General features: G+C 39.6%; 1 protein-coding gene across 1 annotated transcript in view; it reads right to left on the reverse strand.

The window, feature by feature from the left end:
* Positions 1-3,411: 3,411 nt before the first annotated feature.
* The window catches only part of LOC143852624 (putative lactoylglutathione lyase, chloroplastic), a 31,076-nt gene continuing 7,792 nt past the window's right edge, over positions 3,412-26,695 (reverse strand). The window contains exons 5-9 of the mRNA XM_077362101.1: positions 25,602-25,814; positions 25,431-25,478; positions 23,842-23,949; positions 23,478-23,618; positions 3,412-3,755 (exon numbers count right to left, since the gene is read on the reverse strand). Of these exons, the coding sequence (XP_077218216.1) occupies positions 3,714-3,755; positions 23,478-23,618; positions 23,842-23,949; positions 25,431-25,478; positions 25,602-25,814 (552 nt within the window). The 3' untranslated portion in view covers positions 3,412-3,713. The remainder of the gene's footprint in view (positions 3,756-23,477; positions 23,619-23,841; positions 23,950-25,430; positions 25,479-25,601; positions 25,815-26,695) is intronic.

The raw sequence follows: 26,695 nt of genomic DNA on the forward strand, positions 1-26,695 counted from the left end.
AAGGGCTCACCAAGTGGCACTGTCCATGTGATGGGCCATAACGTAAATAGGTTGTGCCCGAAAAATCATTTCAATAGAATGATCCTACTCTACCTCTACAATCTATAGAGGTTTCCATAATATGCAGTTTATTTATAGATTGGAGGGATAGGATAGGATGGAACTCAGAAAGTGGCACTGTTCATCTGATGGGCCATAACGTAAATAGGTTGTGCCCAAAAAATCATTTCCATAGGATGATCACAGCCACTATGATCTATAGAGGTTTCCATAATATGCAGTTCATCTATAGATCGGAGGGATAGGATCATCCTATAGAAATGATTTTTTGGGCACAACCTATTTACGACGTATGCTTACGAATTCGTCCGTAGGTCAAATCGGATATGTAATTATTGGAGTAATTGGTGGAAACTCAAATGATGGATATGCAAGCATGAATATGATAACTGAAAATCTTTTTTGAGGATATCCATTTTCCTGGAGAGACAGGTCTCCCGGCATAGCGGCATCTTGATACCACCAGGAACTGGGAAAAAGTTCTGAGGGATCAAAAAATTGAAAAATCGGATTTATGTCCAACGGATCACACCTACTAAGAAAAAGTATTTTGTTTCGGTCCGACCCGTAATCACAAATGTAATAGCTGATGGTATCAATTTAGCAATGCTATAGGTCGGAGGGATTGGATCATCCTATAGAAATGATTTCTCGGGCACAACCTATTTACATTATAGCCCATCATATGAACGTTTCGGATCATCCTATAGTGTGGTCCGTACAGTACTTCTTGAAAAATAAGGGACCATAAGGGGGCTTACACCGTATAAAATCTCCAGGATCTCTGGAATACATTAATCCCTAAAATCAAAGTTCAAACTTGAATATTCATCTTGGGGTTGTTCTAGATGGGAAGTCAAGCTTGGTTTTATTCCATCCACTATATACCCTTGTTTCTTGTTGGCCTTTGCTCTTGGACAAAATATTAAGAGACCAACGTTGGTGAAACACAGAAGAAGATAATTTGAAAATGAAATTGTAGAGATAAGACCCATTGCCTTGATCAGAACAATATGTTCATGATTTCTTTCGTTTCTTACGATAACAAATTATTTCTGATCTGACGATGGAAACAGCTAATGAAAGACAGTGGGGCAATCATAAATCTGATTTTATTGTACTATTTTATGAAAATACCCTCCAACTTTCTGTAACTTTAAGAGACCGTTTGGATATGTGAATTTTAAAATATTTTCTCAAAATGGTAGATGGGAGATGAGAGAAGTAGGAGAACCGCCGTCATTTTCCGATTTCTCGCCCTTCTTTTCGTCGGCGTGAGAGTAGGAGATCATCCCATGTTTCGAGGTTTTAGAAATCTCAGGATGGAGGAGAGATCTCTAAAACCTGGATATCTTACTTAAAATCCAAGATTCTGAAGAGAATCGACTGACGGTCTCCTTCTTCTCTTGCCTCCCATAAGGATTTTGAGGAAATTCAGGATTCTAAAATCTGCATATCTAAACGGCCCCTAGGTATATGGTAGTGAAATGTGTGTGTCTTTTGGAAATCCAGAATTTTAATAATCCCTATTAATAATGTGTGCATTTTTCAATTTCTTTAAATATAGGGTAGTGAAATGTGTTTGCAAGGCTGTCAGGTTGTGTGAGTGCACACCCTGGAGCTGAGCCATTGTATTCATCTGCACCGTCGATTCGTCATATGTGGGGGTGATATTTACCTTAGGACAATGGATTTGGACTCGAACCAATAAGTCATTTTGACTTCTTTACCATCTGATTATTATTATTATCGTTGGTTTAATTTCCTATATTTTTACTACATTATTTCATTATTTTATTTATATACTCTGAAATCGCATATTTTTTATACATCAATCTTAAGGCAAATATGATCTTGAATTTCGGATTATAATAAAACAAGAAGGTTGATGGTAAAGAATCTGCATTTTCTCATAGAAAGTCAGTTTATGCTATTTTATTTTCAAAGCAAAATTCAGTCCATTTAGGAAGTAGACTAAAAGCACCCTTTAGTATATTTATGGCTGCTCTTTTACACTAGAGGGGGCTGTCCCAAGTAAAATAAAAGGGGTGAACATATCGTTTCCCAACTTTTTTATGAAAAAAATTTACTGTAATTTTTTCTAGGGATTTGCTAGGGAATTTTGCGAAAAGGCATTTAGCGTCTAACTTTGCATAAGAGCAGCCACCTCGTATGAACTACATGAATAGGACAAAAATCTGCTAAAAAGTGAGCCCGTTGTTCTCTCATGCAAAAGTAAAGCTCTGAAATGCCTTTCCACGAAATTCCCTAGCAAATCCCTTTATTCTATGGTAGACTTTTTCACACCACATGCATAGCATGGGTGGAACCATCATTTTACAAGATATGTTTTGATAAGGTGAGGCCCATCATTTTAAAGTTTACACCATGCATCGCATGGGTGGGTCCCACCCAACACATGGATTTGGTTCAAGATAAAGGGCTCACTCATGGGTGCAGAATGTTGGGCTACCAAATAAAAAGACGAGGTGAGGCCTCTCATTTTACACCACGCATAACATGGGTGGGGCCATCATTTTACAACACATGTTTTGATAAGCTGAGGGCCCACTATTTTACACCCATGAGTGAGCCCTCTATCTCCGACCAAATCATGCATTTGAGTAGGACCCACCCTTTTTTTTTATGATTATTAGGACCCACCATTTTACCACATGTTTTATTGTGGTAGGTCCCACGATCTCCACCTAAGCCCATGCCTAAGGTGGGCTCGTTATTTTACCCCCATGCATAGCATGGGGTATTCTATATATATACTAAGGTGAAAGGGTCTGTTTTTGTACCTCAAACCTTTCTTTTGACACAATGTCTATTTTTCTATCTTTTTTACTCAGATTTTCACCAGAATTTTTTATTGGTTACTTGACGGGCATCTCTCTATGGGGTTAAACCTGCCACCTCAAGGTTGAGACATAAACCCTAAGGTTGAGACATCAACCCTAGGTTGAGTTATAGCCAAATAAAATCCTCAAAAATCTCTTCCACTTTCCCTCCTTGGGACAGTCGTTCAGATTCTGAAAACTACTTTGCAAAAAAAAAGAAGGAAGAAGAAGAAGAAAGAAAATATGCTGGTAAGGTAGTTAAACCATTTACTCAAAAAATGGCATCATCCACATATTGCAAATTGCAAGTTTGCAACCCAAGTACAAGTATTAACTAGTCAATCCTAGTAAAGCCCTAGGCATTCCTTGCAGCCCCATTGCAATTCTAAGAATATCACCATCCATCAGATTTACCCAAAACACCCTCACCAATCAAGCTACAATTTTACAAATTTATTATGGCACTTACTTAGAAAATGCCCCTACCATTAAAAAATCAGAATTCCAGTAGAACAAACTAGATTTTGATTTTATTAAATAAATCAACGAACAGATGAGGAATAAAGTTACTGTTTTCAAACAAAACAAGGCGGGGGAATCTCACCCACAGTACTGTAGACCCATACAAAGATGCTTATAACCACTGTTACTACCATATGGGGGAATGATTTATCTACAAGGTGAGATGAATTCCCTTACAGGGCTTTTCGAAAATCTGACGGAAAGCCAGATTTCAGTGACAAAACGGTTAGGAAGCTCGGCGCAGATCTGACCAATGTAAAGCTTGGGCATAAACTGGCAGTCATTTAGTCACTCCAATTCCTTGGCAAAGTCTATGTTATCAACAAAAACCTGCAAGAGAAGGAAGACAAAAAATGCAAGCAACAAAATCAGGCCCATAGAATTTCCATATAATATCCAATAAAAGAAGACAATAATTCTAATCTCTAGGTTCAAGGATAGACATGCCCAAGAGAAGTAATAAAAATTAGGTTCGGAGGGGATTCAATGATTGAATGGTTTCTCTGTCATCCTAAACTAGAGCAATAAAATCTAAGAGACTCTGGCCTGCTGATGTTGTTGAATCTGTGCTTTTGGGTAAGTATCTTGACTCCCTACAACCATGGAACCCGGCTATGCATTCTGGGGCAAGGGCGGTTTGGATAAGATTTTATGATATTCCACTCCACGCATGGACATTATAGGCGGTTGAAGCGCTAGGTAAGATATTTGGGGTGGTTCTTCAAGTTAAACTGTCTGGGTATCACGATCATTGCTTTGGCTTTTGCCTCAGCTCAAGTTCTTACTCCGAATTGGAAAGGACTTACCTCATTTATTAGAATGAAGATTGAGAGCAAAAGTTTCCTAATAGGTGTCGTTGTCATGCCTGAGAAAGATATTAATGGCTTTACAGAGAAGACGTATGCTGGAAATGTTGCCAAAATCTCTTATTCTATGGGGGGATTGGAGGCAAATGATGATCAAATGGATTATACCCACTTGGGTAATGAGTCCGTAATAGAAGTGGAAAACCATCCCATTTCTGGAAAATCGTTGTCGGTGGTGAAGATTGCCTCCGAGGAGTGGAGGAAAGGCAAATGGTCCCACTGAACAGGCAGAAGGTGGAGATCAAGCGGAATGTTCATTGGCTGGCATGTTAAGGCCTAGAAAGGCTGGAATAGATGTAGGCTGGCTAGATTAGATGGAGAACCCTGAATTAAATGCGTCGACACGTGGCCAAACAGGATGGGATAATAAGGCGGCAAGAGATAAGTAAGCTCTCAAAAGATCGATATCAATCCACTTTCTTTACCAAAAGAGTGAAGAATGTCAGTTTCCTCGATGTTTGGAAAGCTAATTATAAGAGTTTTGGAAGACTCTTCGATAATTAACTTTTCGCTAGAGAATGTGACAGGCGTGTTCCTACAGTAAAGAGTGATATAAGGTGGTATCCGAAGGGTCCCTTTCTGAAAAACTTTCCTTCTACGCATAAAGGACATAGGACTGAGGCTGAAAGCACATCACGGATTCCAGTGCTCAAAAACTTCGATCAATCTGATGACGATTCCTCATCATCTGATGATGGGGAGTTTATGGATCATCTAAGCAAAATGACCTCAGGGGAGGAAAAGTTTCTGAGCGTGGGTGGAAAAAACCTTTCAAAAGGTCTGGGCAGAGCAGCAAGAAGAGAAGGACGCGGCAGGATATTTTCAACAAGGATGAAGTGGCACAGGAATACCTCAAGCTCCAATGAGGAAGCTGCAAGAGAAGGCAAAAGGGAGAGAGAAGGAGCCGGAGGATCTTACGGGTAAAGTCTCTGGAAGGGGTATGTATCCCGGTCTTTGAATTGCCCTTCGTTAAAGCAAAACAAAAACATAATCAAGATTTGGATGAAGGGTCAGTGGAAGGAGAGAATCGGAAGGAAGAAGTTCTTGAGGACACGAGTTGAAAGGCGATTGAGGTCAATGAAGTAGGGCTTTCTCGTGACTCACTGGATGCGGAGCTTAGTGTCAACATTAAATCGTGTCTAAGGCCAATAATGTACTGATGGAGGGGGATACAGAGTTGTCAGAGGAGGATGAAGAGGTGCAGTTGGAAGGGTTTGATGAAATGACAAAAATGGGAAGTTTTTTGGGGATCAATTATGAAGAAGATGCGGAACAAACTAGGAAAATGTTCAGTGACATTGAGAGGCGAGATGCCAGGGAAAAAAAAGGGAAGACTCCGGGTAAGGGTAGCAGGGAACTTAAGGCCCTGAAAAGATAAAGAGTTTCCTGGCCCATGGGTGTTGATTCAGTGTTCTACGAAGCACTGATAGTGATTAGTGATGATACTTGTGAAAGTGCGGAGATGGTGTTCTTAGTTTATTTTGAAGGTTTTTTCTGTGTTGAAAAAGGATGGTACAATAACACTATCAAGTGTGCTTGAGGGACCGTGGTCCTTCGCTGCTTGAGGGTATAGTGTTTTCTTGATCTTGGATCGGTCACTTCTCCATTCTGGATCTTTTGAGAGGGAAGCTTTCAGATAAGATGGTAGATTTGGGCCCGATTAATGTTGTACTCGTGTTGCTTGAGAGACCTTGGTCTTTCGCCTATCGAGTCTTTTTTATTTGTTTCTTTCAATCTTGGATTGTTATGTTGGGGTAGTATATATCTGGGCTATTTTGCTTTTGGTTTTTTATGTTGTAATGGGGTGGGACTACTGGTCCCAAATTTCAGTAGATTTGTTATTATCAATAGATATGCCAATTTTAAAATAAAAAAAAAAACTGTGCTTTCCATGATTTGGCAATGAGAAATAGATCAAACAAAACTTTCACCGATAATTAGTGTAAAGGATGGGTTGGGTCACTTTGAGTTCAACTCAGGAACTTCTCAATACAGTAATTAAGGAGACAACGAACTTGTTTATAGAAACAACGGACACAGAGTGTGATTTCCCAAGGAGACAACTAACTTCTTTTTGCTTCTCTGCTTTGCTTGAGGTTTTCTATGCACTACCCAACTCAGACAGTCATCTAAAGATTTGAAAGAACCCCTTGAGTGAAAGCTGATCTAATGGGTTTTTTTTTTTGTAAGAAAATGAGATTACCATCTATGACCATCTATGACCTATTGTCTAAATAAAGCACCTTAGCTAATTCCCAAGTTAACCGCACATATTTTCTAACCTTGACTCGCCCAACACCTAGTAACAAAAGCATTACCTGTCTCGTAGGCAAGGATTGGTACAAGACTCAGCCCTCTCAGTATGTAAATAACTCCATGCATCAACAGGTGTGCATATTCGAAAGATCTGGTCGGTCAAACTTGTTACTAAGATCATAGTCACAATAAATTTATGGTCATAGCACTACCAATTGATTTATTGACATATCCATAATATAGGAGACATTCTTTGGTCACAGTTGGTCACATGAGACATTCTTCATAATTTGAAGTTGATCGTCTTTGAAAAGGGGATGACGATTATGACAGTGCCTAGTTGGTCTCCACTGCCACCGGCTACGATCAAGTTCAACTTTGATGGTAATTCGAAAGGAAAACCCAGAAATGCCAGAATCGAGGGTGTTTTTTGTGATGATAAAGAGACTATTTTTTTTAAGGTATGATAAAGGGACTATTATTCAATCTTTCTCGGGTCCAGCAGGGATTTGTGATTCAAATGAGGCGGAGGCCAAAGCTCTCTGCAAACTCAAATGGTTCGCAAAATCTGGTTCAGGGCCATTGGTTATCAAAGGAGACTCTTCAAATGCCCTTGCTTGGGCAGCTTGTAAGGCCCCTGGTCCGTGGAATTTGGCCTGCACAATAACGGAGAGCTGTGACCTTTGTCGGATAGTGCAACCTAAGTTCAATCATATGAAGCGATTAGCACATTCTATGGCGGATAGATTGGTGAAAGAAGGGTAAGAAAGGGAAGAACTATGGTATGTCTCTAGTTAAGTAATTTGGAACGGTTTTTTCCGCATGGGTTGAATAGGTTTTTACATTGTGGGGGTGTCCTAGTCCCAAGCCTTGTAATCATTCTTGCTGTTAGGAAATGCTAGCGTCCATCACAAAAGGCATTTCGCAGATGGTCTGACACATGTCAGAGAGCCACATAGTCTCAAGCCTTGTAATCGTAATTGTTGTTAGGGAAATGCTAGCATCCATCGCAAAAGGCATTTCGCAGATGGTCTGTCGCATGTCAGACGAGCCACACAGGAAATGAAGACAAAATCTGCTGAAAAGTGATCCTGTGTGGCTCGTCTCACAAGCGACAGACCATCTGCGAAATGCCTTTTGCGATGGACGCTGGCATTCCCTTCCTATTAATAAAAGTTTTTCTGTTACCTTCTTCAAAAAATAATATCCATAATATAGGTACCATATCAAGTCTTTAAAACAACACTGCATTTTAGTAATACAAGGGATGAACCAAAAGACAAATCTATCCTTAATTTTGGAAAATCGATCTAATATCTAAGTTAACCCTTGAATTAGGGGCATTTTAGTCATTTTATAAAAGCGGTTTTGAACATATGCTTGCCGTTTCTTTTCTTCTCCCCACGGCCACAAGTTTCAAGGATTTCCCTCGTTAATGGAAATGAATCAACGTTTTCCTAGCATATTTCAATTAGAAATCACATCCTTTAGTTGTAACTTTTGGATAGCTCTCTAGTTTCTAAAATCGTGATTTAAACCTCATATCACAATTTCAATGATTTCAGGAGGAGAAACAATTTCTCCAAGAATTTGTGGGCAAAGAATAGTTTGTTTCTCTTCATTCTCTCTTCACCTCGAACTTTTCACCTCCCACAAAAATGGATCTAAGGACCCGTGGTGCCATGTGCTACTCCCCATCGCCTCTAATGCCACCATGCCAACTTGGCCCCATCATTGTTAGGGGTGCAACTCGGGTGGGGTTCAACCCGGGAAAAAAAGTCAGGTTGGGTTGGGTGTCTTTCGGGTCGGGTTCGGATTCGGATTGGGTTTTCCGAACCCGGGTTGACTTCGGGTTCGGGTTGAGGGCTTGGGAAGCCCAACTAGAGTGAAACCCGACATTTTTTTATTATTTTTTTTAAGTTTTTAGTAAGCTTAAAAACTCGGGTCGGGTCGGGTCGGGTTGGAACCCGGGTCGGGTTCAGGTTGAGCAAATGGTTCCTCAGGTTGGGTTCGGGTTGGCCTCAACCCGAACAAACCTGACCCTAGTTGCACCTCTAAGGCTCTAATCATTGTAGTCACCAACATTATCGCCGCCCCAATTGATGACACACCCCTTGTCCTTTATATTAACTGAAAATTTCCAAACAATTCAATACCAAAAATTACTTCAATTATAAATCCTACAGATATGACAAAAGGTTTTTTTGTAGTTTTTATTAATTGCAGTCGTACATAACTTCACATCTATCTTGCCAATGATACACTGGTATTGTTGGAGGAAAATGTGAAAGCTATGGGAAACCTAAAAAGGGTATTTAGATTGTTTGAATTAGTGTCGGGTTTGAAGATAAACTTTTCCAGGGGCTCTATAAACAGCATCAACATGAAACCAGTGGCAGTGCTGGAATATCCCAAAAAAAAAAAAAAAAAAGAAGAGGAGGAGGAGTTCCCCATAACATACCTTGGGCTTCCGTTGGTCTTTGGAATACCAAAGGCATCATTGTGGGATCCAGTTGTTGAGAGGATCGAAAGAAAGCTTACATCATGGAAGAGAAAATACTTATTTTTCGGCAGAAGGACTACTCTCATAAAGGCATGTGAGGGAAAGGGAGAGTAGGAACCTAATGTTAGGAAAAGGCTCGGGTGCATGAAAGTCCTTTTTTAGTTTTTGAATGCGTGGATGAAAGTCCATTTGTGTCCCTAGAGTCCAGTTTGAGTCCTTTGTTAGACTTAGAGTGGGCAGGGTACTAGATTTTGGGTAGATCTGTGGCTAAGAGAGTCTTATCTATGTCATGAATTTCTGAACCTATACCGGTTAGCGACCCATAGAGAGTCTACAGTCTCGGACTATATGATTAGGGGAAGGATTTGGGGTGGGGGTGCGGGGGGTGCAGGCGGCGGCTAGCTTAGGCGAAGCCTTAAAGAGTGAGTTTTTGAGTCTGTCTTCTTACTTGGTCTTCTATCGAATCTATCCTCCTTTTACGATACCCCATTCCTACCAGATTGTCGAGTTTGGTCCCCTGATGTCCAAGGTGGTTTCTCTATTCAATCTTTTTCCTATAGGTTAGTCGAAAGACAGAGAGGTATTCCATCATTCAACAGAAAAAAAAGAGACAGAGAGGTATCCCGTCGCTCAAAAGTTTGGCAGTTCACTACTTCGCCAAGGAAAGTGGCCTTTGCTTGGACCATAGTGCATAAGATCAACACATCTGAGAGCCTAAAGAGAAGGTAATTGCACCTTGTCAGTAGGTGCATCTTCTGCAAAAAGGAGGAAGCACTTGATCATTTAATGATTCGGTGTACCATTCAAAAAAAATCTAATGATTCGGTGTCCATTCTGTGGACTTTGGCAAAACATCATCAAATGTTTAGGATTTTCACTGGTGCTTAAAAACTCTATAAAGAAGGTATTACTAAACTGGACATTGATACCTTATTCTCTAATTTGGCAATTACGGAAGGAGAGAAATAACTGAATCTTTGGGAGAAGCGGGTCAAGATATGGAAATTGATACCTTATGCTCTAATTTTGGCAATTATGGAAGGAGAGAAATAACAAAATCTTCAAAGTGAAAGGGAGGAGTTGGGGAAGAATATATTTAGATATAAAAATAGATCTCATATTTTGGGGAAGAGACAAGATAGCTGCAAGTTATACTATGGATGATGATTTAAGGCATTGGAAAACAATTATAAGCAAAAGAAAAAAAAAAAAAAAACTTCACCAAGATGGAATCCCCCACGTCCAGGTTGGCTGAAATTAAATTTTATTTGTAGTTGGAAAGGGAAATCGGCCAGGTAAGTATAGGAGGCATCCTTTGTGACTCATATGGAAGATCATTGATGAAATTTTCAGGACCAGCGGGGACATGTGATGCAAATGAATCTGAAGCCAAAGCTTTACTTCATGGTTTTAAATTTCGACCGAAATCCGAAATTTCGGACTTCAGTGAGGAACGAAACGAAAAGGTACCAAAACCGAAATTCTCGAAATTTACCAAATTTCGTTCGAAATTGATAATAAAATAATAATTTTTTAATCCGTTAAAGAATTTCGAACGAAATTGATCGAAATTTCGTCCCAAAAATCAGGCGTTCTGTTAGCCAATACCAAATTTCGCCCGAAATTTCGGTTTCGGATAACTCCGAAATTTTAGCCGAAACTGAAATTTAAAACCATGCTTTACTTTGGGGACTTAAATGGTCTATGAAGGACAGGTGAGGATCCTTAATCTTTTAAGGAGATTTGTCTCAATGTTATCTGGAACACGGTTCGTTCCGGTATGCCGTACGGGAACGGGTACGGGGAACGATGATAGCCCGGTAAGCAGTACTATGAGGGTAGGCTAAGTTGGTTTGCTATTTGGGTCACGGGTTGGTTTGGAGAGCTAATCCGGGTCACCCTGGTGCTCTCTCTAGTTTAATGTTATGCGAAGAAATGCTAAAGCATTATTAGGTCTTAACTTAAATATGATGGTCAAGCATATCAACCGGTGGCTGCTAACAGTTTTTGGGAAAGGTAATCACATTTGACGGTTGTTTATAAAAGAGATTAAAACTTGTAGTGCCAATATCATATTTTGGGAAAGGTAATAACACTTGACAACTGTTTAGAGAGGAGGCATTTGTTTCAGGTTAGTCTATTTACCTCTTTATTTCTTCTTTATTTCTGTTTTTTTTTTTTTTGGCCTCTAATGAGGTATGATTAGATTAAAGCTGGAAAGGAGACCTATTTTTTGTTCTCTTTCTTCCATCTTCCCTCTCTCTCTATGCATCTCTCCTTTTCCAATGGGACCCCAGGTCGCCATTTTTTGTGATCCAGGTCGCAAACAAACCTTGTTTGGGGTCGATGACCCCGGATCACGGGTCAGAGGGTAGGAGGGTGATCCCAGTAACATTGATTTGTCTAACATTTTGGCATGGGCTTCAAATAAAGTAAACAGTCTCTGGAAGCTAGCAGGTACTATATATGTAATCAGAGATTTAGCAAAGTTAAAAAGGTTGACATATGACTTTCTTTCTGGGAATTTAAAAGCAATAAAAAGGTTTTAATTCAACAAAGCCGAAACATGCATTCCCAATTCAATATAAACAAAGCATAAATAATCAAGCTTAGAAAGGGTATTCAGAGAAATTCTAAGTTAGAGTTCAACCATCAAAAGAAATTAATTCATCCAATCATGTTCCATACAACAACCATAAAAGAAAACAATGAGAAATTCAAAGTTAGAGTTCAACCATCAAAAGAAATTAATTCATCCAATCATGTTCCATACAACAACCATAAAAGAAAACAATTATCTAATCAATAAAAATCAGATCTCAGTCCAATTTATCTTAAAAATCAATTCAATAAAGAAAATACTTAACTATGACCCAAACAATATGGTTGGGGTAAGGAAGTAATGGTGGATTTCTAAGTCTCGAAGGGTAATAAAGTGACAAGGGTTGAGAATAAGGTAAGGGAATCACGGTTGACGGGAAATATTCCTAGGGGAAGGGCTGCAGAAAATAGAGGTGATAGGATCCGTACCTAGGGCGATGCACCCGGTTTCGTGCCTTAGTCGTCGTGATGCAGGACATATCAAAGCAGAGAGAGAGAGAGAGAGTAATGAGGGAATGACGGGTTGATCACAGCCAAATCAATAGACAAGGAGAAGAGTGGAGAGACAAAATCAAAAGAATGAAGAGAAAAGAGTAAATGGGGGCAGCTTATAAACCCAATCGTGAGGGTAAGAGGATGGAGAGGAGAAGTGAGTGAAAATAAAGAGGAGATGGAAGGGAGGGAAGAAGAGTAAGAGGAGATGAAGGGAGAAAGAGGGAAACTCACCTAGTCGTTAGGAGGAAAGGCAAGGAGAAAAGGGAAGAGAGGACAGGAGGGGAAGTTGCTCCACACAAGAAGGGGGGGGGGGGGGCGGGAATGTGTTTGAGTGGTGGACCATAGTGTTTTGGCCAATAGGATAAAAGAATGGGTTTTTAAAAGGGTAGGGTGAGATTTAAAAGGTTTAAGTGGTGGGCTGTGGAAGGTAGCTAACAGGTATAAGGTTTCTTTAACTAAGTTTTGGGGATTTAAGTAGTGGGTCATGGGAGCAACTAATGAGGTTTTAAGATTTTAAGTGAATTGGGTTTAGGAGGTTTTAAGTCGACTGGGGCTTAGATCTAGAGAATTGGATCATGAGACTAGACCATAGGTTGATGTAGACATCGCCCACATCTAGGTCCATAAAATGCATCAAAAATAAAAAATAAAATCCTAGAAAAATGTTAATAAACATGTCCATCAATAAACAACTCATAAATCTAAAGACTAAATCACATCAATTCTCCCCAAGTGGGAAGAACTCAACACCATTGAGTAGAAGCCTGCAACATGCTGAAACGTATCCTCGTGAAGTCATCGGAAGTGTACCTCATCCAACCACAAATACTTGATCAGAGAGCGTCGCTAACGAACTAGGTATCTCCAATGAAACCCTAAATAGACCTCCGTCGTCCTAACATCCATGCTGTACACTCCAAAAGGTAATGAAGTGATGAAAAGACCTGCAATTCTCCAAGGCATGCATGATGACTAACTCTAATCGCGAATCGATCGAATTCCGGGAATGTGTTCGCTAGAACCCCAAGCTGTAGAAGTAGTCTCTCTGATGCTCATCAACGGCCACCTCGTTCCGCTCAATACCCAGTTGCAAGCTCACCTCTCGATGTACCTCCTCAATGTAATTGATGAAGGTGTTGTCTTCGGCACTGCACTTCCCAAGGCAGAATATAGAGGTACGATCTAGAAGGTATGAAAGGGGATGGTCATGAAGGGTATCAAAGGTACGGGTAGTGAACTATAGTATGTGAACTTTATTATGGGAAGAATGAAGTTCCATAGATAATGTTCCTCATCAGCTAAGCATTTCAACAAATGCCCTAAGAATGTGTTTGAGTGGTGGACCATAGTGTTTTGGCCAATAGGATAAAAGAATGGGTTTTTAAAAGGGTAGGGTGAGATTTAAAAGGTTTAAGTGGTGGGCTGTGGAAGGTAGCTAACAGGTATAAGGTTTCTTTAACTAAGTTTTGGGGATTTAAGTAGTGGGTCATGGGAGCAACTAATGAGGTTTTAAGATTTTAAGTGAATTGGGTTTAGGAGGTTTTAAGTCGACTGGGGCTTAGATCTAGAGAATTGGATCATGAGACTAGACCATAGGTTGATGTAGACATCGCCCACATCTAGGTCCATAAAATGCATCAAAAATAAAAAATAAAATCCTAGAAAAATGTTAATAAACATGTCCATCAATAAACAACTCATAAATCTAAAGACTAAATCACATCAATTCTCCCCAAGTGGGAAGAACTCAACACCATTGAGTAGAAGCCTGCAACATGCTGTAACGTATCCTCGTGAAGTCATCGGAAGTGTACCTCATCCAACCACAAATACTTGATCAGAGAGCGTCGCTAACGAACTAGGTATCTCCAATGAAACCCTAAATAGACCTCCGTCGTCCTAACATCCATGCTGTACACTCCAAAAGGTAATGAAGTGATGAAAAGACCTGCAATTCTCCAAGGCATGCATGATGACTAACTCTAATCGCGAATCGATCGAATTCCGGGAATGTGTTCGCTAGAACCCCAAGCTGTAGAAGTAGTCTCTCTGATGCTCATCAACGGCCACCTCGTTCCGCTCAATACCCAGTTGCAAGCTCACCTCTCGATGTACCTCCTCAATGTAATTGATGAAGGTGTTGTCTTCGGCACTGCACTTCCCAAGGCAGAATATAGAGGTACGATCTAGAAGGTATGAAAGGGGATGGTCATGAAGGGTATCAAAGGTACGGGTAGTGAACTATAGTATGTGAACTTTATTATGGGAAGAATGAAGTTCCATAGATAATGTTCCTCATCAGCTAAGCATTTCAACAAATGCCCTAAGAATGTGTTTGAGTGGTGGACCATAGTGTTTTGGCCAATAGGATAAAAGAATGGGTTTTTAAAAGGGTAGGGTGAGATTTAAAAGGTTTAAGTGGTGGGCTGTGGAAGGTAGCTAACAGGTATAAGGTTTCTTTAACTAAGTTTTGGGGATTTAAGTAGTGGGTCATGGGAGCAACTAATGAGGTTTTAAGATTTTAAGTGAATTGGGTTTAGGAGGTTTTAAGTCGACTGGGGCTTAGATCTAGAGAATTGGATCATGAGACTAGACCATAGGTTGATGTAGACATCGCCCACATCTAGGTCCATAAAATGCATCAAAAATAAAAAATAAAATCCTAGAAAAATGTTAATAAACATGTCCATCAATAAACAACTCATAAATCTAAAGACTAAATCACATCAATTCTCCCCAAGTGGGAAGAACTCAACACCATTGAGTAGAAGCCTGCAACATGCTGTAACGTATCCTCGTGAAGTCATCGGAAGTGTACCTCATCCAACCACAAATACTTGATCAGAGAGCGTCGCTAACGAACTAGGTATCTCCAATGAAACCCTAAATAGACCTCCGTCGTCCTAACATCCATGCTGTACACTCCAAAAGGTAATGAAGTGATGAAAAGACCTGCAATTCTCCAAGGCATGCATGATGACTAACTCTAATTGCGAATCGATCGAATTCCGGGAATGTGTTCGCTAGAACCCCAAGCTGTAGAAGTAGTCTCTCTGATGCTCATCAACGGCCACCTCGTTCCGCTCAATACCCAGTTGCAAGCTCACCTCTCGATGTACCTCCTCAATGTAATTGATGAAGGTGTTGTCTTCGGCACTGCACTTCCCAAGGCAGAATATAGAGGTACGATCTAGAAGGTATGAAAGGGGATGGTCATGAAGGGTATCAAAGGTACGGGTAGTGAACTATAGTATGTGAACTTTATTATGGGAAGAATGAAGTTCCATAGATAATGTTCCTTATCAGCTAAGCATTTCAACAAATGCCCTAAGCTATGATTGATCACTTATGTTCGTCCATCAGATTGGGAGTAGTATGTGCTATCAAATTGAAATATAACCCACGTTTCACCCTAAAAAATTCTCCAGAAATGACTCAAGCATGCCCTAACCATACAAATCGATATAAAATGTGATATCTCGGAGACCCTAGCGGTAATGGAAATGCACTGGACTCTCCTAGCAGTCTTGAGTAAAGATGTAACAATGAACTCGAATCTACTAACGGACTGCCTTGCCCTGCACTAGATCTCATCACATTCTAATTGGGGCCAATAATACCTCTGACGTGAAAAGCGATAGGAGCAAATAATGGGACTATAGGATGCGGGTTCCCAAGAGATCTAAAACTATACCTCTTACAAGCCATCTCAAACCTATATCGACTCAAAATTAATGTTAATTCCTTACGTAGGAGCCTAGTAACTGCACTTGTCGTCGCAAAAGATGATGACGCATTCTTAGACGGCCTAAGAGCATACTTTACGGGAATTAACTTACTTTTCATGTTGTCCTTAATGGAGGAATATATGTTCTTCTCACCAGCATGAGTGACCTTACAATCGTACAACAACGGATGATTCAATAGAATATGGCTAACCTCCAATGACGGGAAATCAAACTGAGTCTTTATAAAATCCCGAATAGAAAAGTTTATAAGACATCAGGTTTTAACTAAGACCTTGAGTCCCCTTTTGATCTATGCAATCTCATAAGAGGGTGTTAGTGTCTCAAACTTCAACTTCTCTACCATCATAGTTGAGACCAATTTCTCAGGACTTCTACAATCGAAAATAATAGTACATATGTGGAAAATACTATTTCTCAACCGTTCATCCATCCCTAAGTCCGAGGGGTACCAAACCACAATGAATCACACAAACGACCCCCACATGATCCCCATCAAGAACAGTCTCATCATTCTCCACCTCACACTCATCTATCACCTCTTGGCAAGCATTTTTATTATGAGGAACATGTTCTGCTTAAGGGTCCATCCTGTCCTCATCATCCACAGGTCGTGCTAAATTAGTCTAAGGATTGGATATTCAAACAGGGCAATGAGATGACCTGTGACCCAGTTCACCACACTTAAACATTTAAAGGTGGCGGTGCGTTGTTTGGGCCCTGGTCTGCTATGTCCCACATTTGTCGCCAGCCAACTATCTCCTTGACACTGGGGACACCTCACCCAAGCAATCTGGACCACTCGGCCTACATGTGAGAAAAAATTTCCCTCGTGATGGCACTCCTACAACCTACTTATTCCCCTAGGGGATTCGTTGTAGTTCTATTAGGGACAACGAGGAAAGATAGGCAAGCAAGGGAAGCTTAACACAAACATCCAAGGAAAAACAAGCCACCCTCTCATTTGCGACACCCGAAGGGACCCAAAGGCATGGGACCCGAATGGGTGAGCTTCACTCTCTTCCATAGCTTCACGAGTTCCATTCGTTGAGCTACTGCACTCACATACTATATTCATGATGACTGATGTTCGTGACAATGCCGACCAGAAGGATTCAATAGGTCGGAAGGCACAAATCGAGGATGATCGAAGCCAAGCTAGCGAGTGTAATTCAAATATTAAAACGACTAGTCATTGGGTTTCAAATGGCGGAACTAGAAGGACCTCTGTTAGCGCCCTTTCGTTGAGAACGGTAGGACATCTTCTCAGCCTTCAAGGCCCAATTGGAAGGCATCATCAACAGTGAGGGTGTGAAAGAAAAATGAATCGTACAGCTGAAACGCAGCCCATTAATGTATCGAGCAGTAGCCCATTACATCTTGTCAAGAGATGGAACTCTTCCATGTATTCCCTCATGGATCGAGCTCCTTGCTAAGGCCGAGTAGACTTTGGTAGAGTGTGATCCTAAAATCGGATGGAAGGTATTTTACCTTTCATCTTCTCTTTCATTTTGTCCAAGCTATCAATATTGGCCTTTCCTCTTTGAGTTCTTGCTTGGACCCGTTTCCACCAAACAAGGGCAGCACCCTTGAGTTTCATGGTGACAAATCTGTCCTTGTTATCTTAAGGGAGCTCTTTCTACCCAATGAAGTGGTTGACACAGTCAACCCACTCTAGAAACTCACCAGGGTCGAATATTATAATCTCTAGAACCCTCTAATGCTCGCACTAGGCTATCCTGAAGGTGATGCCTGGGCCCATCATGGAATTGTCGCAGCTCCTCTTAAGGCCCAAACTCATCACCAGAATCTGACCGATCGTCAAGCGAGCGTCTAAACCTAATCCTCGACTACCAGCCCTGTCTAGCACAGTGGGAGAGCTGGGAGCGGTCCTAGGGTTACGACATTTTCTGCACGGGTGTGTGTGTGTGTGTGTGTGTGTTTGTGTGTGTGGTGGTGGTGGTGGTTGTTGTGGGTGGGTGGGGGGGGGCTCTGATTTAGGGAGACCCTAATTCTGGCCAACAGTGTATTGATCCAAGGTTGTATGTGCAGGAATTATCCTTGCCCCTTAATTTATATCATATATTTGCAAATTGCCCCTGCAACTAACCAACTAGGTGTGCCTTCAGCCGATCAGGATTGTATTTGATAGTATACGTATACCTGCTGAACACCAACAGTCGACTTCCTAGGAGGAAGAGAAGCTAGTTCGAAAGTGTCATTATGATGAAGAGAATCCATTTCATCTTCCATGGTTGTTCGCCACCCATAAGTAGACAGAGGTCACAGAGCCTCCTGCATAGACTTGTGAACAGACAAAGAAGGGAGGAAAGAATCATAACAATAAAACGAGGAAGACAAAGAGGCATGGGACACAAACTCTTCAATGGGATGTACAGTAAAGAATGAGAAAAAAGAGCACATGAAATTTTAGCCTTTTGTTGAGCAATGAGAACATCAAGGCCATTGAACGCAAGGTCTAAAACAAGAGACAGAAATGGTAAAGAACTTACTAGAATAGAATCCACAGACAGCAAAGAGGATGGTGGTTCACGCATTTCAGCTGAGAGAATAGCCCTGGTGAACCTAGCTGATTTGACGTAACTATTCAAACAAAATTCATGGAATGATCATCACTCCTACAATGAGAACAAGCACGGGCCCACGGCCTTGACCACGACCTCCCCCAAACTATAGCCACCTCCTCTTGACTAAATAGGACACCCTCTACCACCACCTGAACCGCATCTACCAGAACCACTACTAACTGCCAACGCAGACGATTACTGTTACTAGAAAGGCCAGACTCAAAGTCTCAGACACTGAAGGTCGTTGAAGTCTAGCAAAACACATCTCTTCACTAAATATGCCCAACTCTACCACCACATGGACCACCTTGACCAGCACCACCATTAACCACCAAGGCAGATCGATTATTCTTACTAGAGAGGCCAGACTCAGACATTGAGGCTCGTCGAAGTCTAACAAAACACATCTAGGAAATATGGAAGTTCTGGACTAGTAATAATTTGAGCCCATGCCCACGGTCAGACTTTAGAACAGATAGAAATCAGGTGATATTAAAATTATCTATATGGTGGTTCACTAGGAAGCACGGGTACTCTCCGGACGCCCACGCACCCGTTCGGGTGAGTATCGGGTGCGGGTGCTCTTGGGTACTCTTTGGGTGCGTACTGGGTACGCACCCAAACATCAAACAAAATGAAAATTCAGTTTGGGGGTTTGTGTACATATTGGGTGCGCACCTGGTTCGAATTAAATCAAAAATTACATATTTACATTAGAGGGGCTGTCCCAATCAACAAAGGGGAGGAGGGTTGAATATATCAAAATATCTATAATATATACATATATAAATATATGTATCCCGTAATTAAAAACCTAACAACTTAGAAGTAATATTAGATTTTGGTGTTGTTGTTGTTTTTTTATTGTTCTCCAATTAAATTGTTTGAATTCTTTAACAAAATATTTAATATTTTTATTTTATAAATATATAATAAAATATAAAAATATATTATATTCAGCGTACCCCCAACGTACCCGTATCCTTTTTTTTTTTTTAATACGTATCTACGTACCCGTATCGTGTCGTACCCGCACCCCGTACCCGTATCCGTGCTTCATTGGTGGTTCATCATCTCAACATCATAACAAATAGGTTGATAAATATGCAACTCTTCACAAAGACAAACAATTTCAGAAAAGTAATCATCTAAACTTTTGTTGCCCTGCGGCAAGTTGAAATACTATTGCAAAAGTTGATAGATTCTTGTGATATTATTAGAGTAGGAATACATCTTTCGAGCATGATTCCAAATGCACTCGGCTGTGTAAAGAAAGACAAAACAACCACTAATCGTGTGTTCCATGCTATTCCATAGCCAGGTTTTAATTTGATCATCCTTCTGTATCCACTCTGAAAAATTAGAGGCATTAAACTTGGGTTTGTCGTCTATAAGATATTTCACATTTCCTTTGGCCAAAAGAAAAGCTTTAACAGATTTAGCCCATTGGATGTAGTTACTACAATTAAGTTTAATGTATTGAGGTAATCAGGAGTAATTAACATTCCAGACTTAGTCTCCATTATGACTCTTCAGAAAACACCCAACCAATCAGCAAACTAAAAAACACTTGTGATGCAACTCTAAGAACAGTTGTAAAAACAAAACCAATCACAATACCAACTAACCAGTCATGGGGAAGGATCAAAGATTGTCGAAAACAACCTACGAATCAACGCACAACACAGCAAAGAACTGCCCACACATAGCAAATAGGCCCATTAATCACATGAGAAAATGATGAAAACACCTAATGATGAAACTAAATTTGAGATAGCAAAAGGGAAATTTGTAATCACAAAACGACGTCACGAGCATCATCACAGCAGCCCTAACAGAGAGAAGATTCATGTCTCCCCCACGTGAAACACTCTCTCTCTCTCTCTCTCTCTCTCTCTCTCTCTCTCTCTCTCTCTCTCTCTCTATATATATATATATATATATATATATATATATATATATATAAATGATATTTGCACTCCCATATTTGCAAATAGCACTCCCATCTTCAATTTATACCTTTCTAATTTGCTTTTAACAGTGGTAACATCTGTCAAAAGCTATAGACATCAATCAGAAAAAAATGTTCAATAAAGTGAGGAGTGTGATCATCAAAATACAGGAGTGCTGATAACATTAATCTCTCTCTCTCTCTCTCTCTCTCTCTCTCTCTCTCTCTCTCTCTCTCTCTCTCTCTCTCCACACACACACACACCCGCGCGCGCGCACACACATATACAGAAAAGTGTTCTTCCGCTCGAGTGCAAAAAAATCATGTGGGCACACATTTTTGGGGTGATCCAAAGCATTCACTTGGAAGGCCCTTTCATGGATAGGGTGTGTACCAAAAATCAGATGTCCACAAATCTGCCCATTTTTTCCCTCCACTTTTGGATGGGTTAGGATGATCCTATGGATCTGATTTTTTGTAGACACCCTATCTTGGTAAGGGCCTTTCATTTCAAATGAAAGCTTTGGATCACCCCAAAAATGTGGGCCCACCCTTTTTTTTGCACTCGAGCGCAGGAACAGTAAGCCCACCCATGCACGCACACACGCACACACACATATAAGGGTCTTTACAATACATGCTAAAAAAAAGGGCGGCCCACTGCACGAGGCTTCCGCCACTGCGGGGTCTGGGGAGGGCTAGATGTACACAGCCTTACCCCTGCTTTGCAGAGAGGCTGTTTCCGTGACTCTTTACAATACATGCTGATTTAACTAAAATACCCCTACACAAAATATTATATTCTAAAAATATATAAAATAATAATTTAAGAATAACCTATAAAGAGAGCAATTAAACATTTTGCATTATTTCGATTAGTGGTTGCGATTGAGAAAGAGATAGATCCCAAATTGGTCCCTTGAAAACTACATATGAGATTCTACATCTGGTAGGTACTTTCAAACTTTGGCCTGACCATTATTTTGAAGATCTTACAATTCGATTTTACAATTCAAACCAAATCTTATGCATAATGATTTGAATCCCATGATTTTCTTTTTATGACATAGGGTATCCCCACCCCAATTTTTAGGGCGGGTCTATTCCCTACGAGCAATCACCCGTAAAACACGCGCATCGAGTAAGCCCAGGGGGTGATTTGAATCCCATGATTAAATCTTACGATTTGTAATTGAATCTTACGATTCGATCATAAATTTTATGATTCATAGGATTCATGCGATTTATCCAAATTAAGTTGTGTATAAAATAAAATTAGACTTTCTGTCAAAAGAACTCATTTCCTTTATACATTACAAGAAGCCTTCGAAATCCCTCTCATTAGAAAGAAGACAGAGTAGGAGTTGAAACGAATCCAACCAATCAAGCACAATGCATGTGCTTGAAGGCATTACTTACATCAAGGTGGGAGACGACTCTAATGAAGACAACACCGATGACTCCAGTCTTTTATGATTGATATTAGTCAGTTGATGATTGAGACTTTGAGAATTGATATGATCTTGTCTTTTTTTTATTTTAAAGATTATTATCCAATATGTATGGGTTAGGATGAGATATAGATGATTAGTATGTGTCAAGTTTGTTAGCAAACAATTCGTACTAAGGTACTGAATGACTAATCATGATAATCTCTATTTGAATTGATGAATTTGGATGAAAAGGAATAATTGGCTATTTTTTATTCTTTAAATTGCTTATAATTTTTCAAAGCATAAAAAACTTCTTTATTATTTTTTCTTATATATATATATATGAGTAATGATAGATACAAGGGAGCCCTTGCATAAAGAGCCAAAAAAGGGCTCTTTATTGGATCCACGTCATCAAATATAGCTGATTTTACTTTTTCAACCAATTTTAAATTGTAACTGAAAATGACTTGGATCCAATGAAGAGCCCTTTTGCGGCTCTTTATGCAAGGGCTCCCTTGTATCTATCATTGCTATATATATATATGAGGAAATGGTTTGTGTGCAGCTGCACAGATAAGCTATTTGTGCATGGCTGCACAACCCATGCGGGGGCCACATTTGGGGGGGGGGGGGGGGGTCCAAAGCATTCATTTGGAAGGCCCTTGCATGGATAGGGGTGTGTACAAAAAATCAGCCATTTAGGATCATCCTAACCCTGCCATTTGTGGAGGGAAAAAATGGGCAGAAATAGTGTCTGTCCATTTTCCCCTCCAACTTTGATTGGGTTAGGATGATCCTATAGGGCTGATTTTTGGTACACACCCTATCCATGGAAGGGCCTTCCAAATGAATGCTTTGGATCCCCCCAAAAATGTGGCCCCCACTATGGTTTGTGCAGCCATGCACATATAGCTTATCTGTGCAGCTGCACACAAACCATTTCCTCTATATATATATATATATATATATATATATATATATATATATATATATATATATATATATATATATATATATTATACACAAACACACGCACACGAAAAAGTGTTCCTAGACGATCGACCAGATAACTTATCTATTCTGTCGACCAGAAACAGAGTGGGGCCCACATTGTTTGGATGATGAAAACCATTCATTTGGGGGGGGCCGACATAGATAGGGTGTGCCCAAAAAATCATCTCCAAAGGATCATCCTAACCCTTCAATTTGTGGGGGTTTAAAATGGACAGGCTTAAAATAATGAATCTTACGATTTACAATCCGATACGATTCGACCCCTGACCCCTATTACAATTTACGATTCTATTCCGATTTTCAAAACCTTGGATAGCATCATCTTTTTATAGGATTAAAACCATATCGTGATATAGCATCGATATATTGGCAATGTTGTGATTATGATAAAGATGTGGTTGCCTAGAAAACTGCTTATGCTTATTTACAAAGATTTGGTTAAAGGAATCATCAGGGTCAGCATATTGCAGCCACGTCCATAAGATCTAGAAAACAAGTTATCAAGCAATGAAGTAACCAAACAATATCTAGGAACATTTCGTAATTGAAAACATCAGAAGCATGAGATTGGAAAAGTAGGAGTTTAGTAGCCATACCGATTTCCAGCCATCAGGATCCAAGCAAGCAGTAATCTTTGTGTTGATACCGGGTAAGGGCCCAGGTTCACGGGTGATTGTTCCCCCATGTAGTTTAATTGCTTCAGCAGTTCTATAAACATCATCAGTGCCTATAGCGATCTGGTAAGATACAAGAATCATTTACATATTAGTAGTATTCATTAAGATGATCACAGACCACAGTTGGAGCAAAAAAAAAAACAATTTACCAAAGCTAACAACAAAATATTTAAATAAATAGTTAAAAAAAATTAAATTGCAAAGTTCTTAACGCTATTTAATCGACAGAAATGCTATTAGGGACCTTTTGGACCACCGGTTTCAGAACAAAATAACTCTTTACCTGCGCATAACCGTTTCCTTTGTCATATTCTTTAACCCCATAGTTGTACGTCAACTCCAGCACCGCATTCTTGTCTTCAGGACCATAGCCCATGAAAGCTAATGTATACTGAAAATTAGAACAATTAAATATCAATAGCAGCAATAGGCAAACAAAAACACACACAGGAGCCAAAGACAAGGAAATTTAAAAAAAAAAACTAGGAAAATTTTAAAAAAAAAACTAGGAAAATTTTAAATAAAACAAAGTTTCCCACATTCATAGATAAAGAACTGACTAATTAGGGAGCCATTGGTTCTTCAACAGTCGGTAATTCACCTACCTGGCTAGCTGTTATTCCTAGTTTGTAGAATTTGAAATTAACTGGTGTCATAGGTTTCATTGCCGCTAATTATTCAGGTGACATTTACCTCGAGTTTCTGGAATTTCCAAGTTATTAGACATAGATATACTATATATTCACGAATAATGATAGAATCAGACTCGACTGACTGGAATAAAACAAATGTCATATGAGTTTGTACATACAGCAGGGCCGACCAAGGTTTAAAATTTCAGTTTCAGTTTCGGCTCTGAAACCGAGATTCGGTAATAAAAAACAAATTTCATTATGATGCCGAAACGAAATTTTGGGAAAAAAATTAAAAAACACATTTCTCGAAATTTCCAAAATTTCTGTTGGTCCCAACCGAAATCCAAAATTTCGACCGAAATCCAAAATTTCGACCGAAATTTCAGTATTTTGGCTGAAATTTAAAACCATGGGGCCGACCCACATGCAACTAAAACAGCTCACATCATGTGGGTAGGAACTGCCATATGGGCCCAGTCATGCCACGCTACTTGCCCTGGCAGACTAGTCTGACCATATCATGACTCTATATATATGTGCATATGCCATGCATATACACACAAGAATAATGTCACATTCTATTTATTTATTTATTTTTAATCGGTATGCCACATTCTACAACTCAACTCAACAAAGCCTTTGTCCCAAACTAGTTGGGGTCGGCTAATAATGTCACATTCTAATAGACTAATGTTTCAAGTAAATATTCGCCCCTCCAGTTTTGTCCTTTCATGTAAGCATAAAAACAAGCTTCAAATTTGAAGGTCCCACCCAATTTTTCACGCTTACACATACGAACAAAAGCAAAGGAAGTATTGGTTGCAGGCACCACTCCTGTTCTAGTAGGAACCTATATGCAAGGTTTAAAATTTCGGTTTCGGTTTCAGATATAGCCGAAACCGAAATTTCGGCTGAAATACTGAAATTATGGCCGCAATTCGGTAAAAAAAAAGAAGCAAATTTCATTATTGTGCCGAAATTTCGGCTGAAATTACAGAAATATTGGAAAAAAAATAAATTTTGCCGAAATTTTGGCTGAAATTTTGAATTCTGGCCGAAATTTCGGATTTAAGTGGTTTCGGTGTCGGTCACAACCGAAATCCAAAATTTCGATATTCAGCCGAAATTTAAAACCATGCCTATATGACTGAGTATGCGTGTAACATGATTTTATATACATACAGGAATAGCTATAGAAAGATGTACATTCAGTTGATAGTTAAAGATGTCAAGTTACCTTGTATTCAGGATTATCTCGTTTGCCAAGAAGCTCCATACCGAAAGCCTTAAATTCAAAGCAAGCATTGGTTCAGAACCTCAGATATACAAGAAAATAACAGGAGCAACTAGCAAGCAAGAGGATGGAGTGATCAATTCATTTTTAATTCCATTTCATAACAATACTCACCTTTTCGTAGAAATTTATGGAGCGATCAAGGTCTCCCACCCGAAGCATTACTTGACACAGGGGTTCTGGTGTGGGCCCCCTTTCAAGAAGCTCAAACTTATAACCATCAGGATCTTCAACAAAAGCAATTACGGTCTTGCCACCTTTCACAGGACCAGGTTCTCTGGTAACCTTTCCCCCCTTAGCTTTTATAAGATCCACAGTCTTGAAAACCTATGATGAGTAAGAAGACTTGAAATCAAGCATTGAAACTACTGTAAATAACTAACAAATTTAGATGTGATATTCAGAATGGTAATAATAAAACGTTCACTTTAGTGAGAAAAGAACATGTCTTAATGGAAATTCGACAGAATATCCAAAATGGTTTAAGAATGGTGATAATAAAACCTTCACTGCAGTGAGAAGTTAGATTTCGTATCCAAGTAAAAGTCGGTTCAGAACATTGACACCCTACTCGGGTTCATTTTCCCAATACATCAGTCTTTTTTTTCCCAATACATCAATCTTTAACTTCCTTAATTGTATCAAATTAGTGATGTACATTAACAATATTGAATTTATTCATGGCATTCAGATTCTACTTGCCAACACTGATGTTTGGGCACAATACCTCACACATATACAACCAAACTCACTCACACCTTTCACTTATAAACCAAGCAAATCTTTGGTGTGAAACATTCAATCTTAGCTTAGCATAATAGGAAAATTGCAATGCCCAAGTCCATGTGCATGGATGAACAAAGAACAGATTAAGTACCAAGCTTACATACGGAAGTGAGATTAAATTCAAAGATTTATTTTGAAAACATATTATGAGTCAGTTTTCTCTATTCCAATAACTGCCATTTTGTAATTGTTATATACGGCAAAAGCATATAAGCATAACAGTCAAGATTCACATTTTTCTGAACAATCAAGGAAACACTTGAACAAAAGAAATTACAATAAGGGAAGAGATTGTCAAAAGCTAAAGCAACTATAAGAACGCCTTTAGCAAAGGAGTTCACTACATCATTTGCTTCTTAAAGAACATTAGAGAAAGAAATATCATACAATCTTGTTGATAATAAACAACACAGAGGAGGGCT

The sequence above is a fragment of the Tasmannia lanceolata genome, unplaced genomic scaffold (genome assembly GCF_043159265.1).
Source record: "Tasmannia lanceolata isolate RefF3 unplaced genomic scaffold, GAP_Taslan_0.1 ptg000003l, whole genome shotgun sequence".
NCBI classification, from domain to species: Eukaryota; Viridiplantae; Streptophyta; class Magnoliopsida; order Canellales; family Winteraceae; genus Tasmannia; species Tasmannia lanceolata.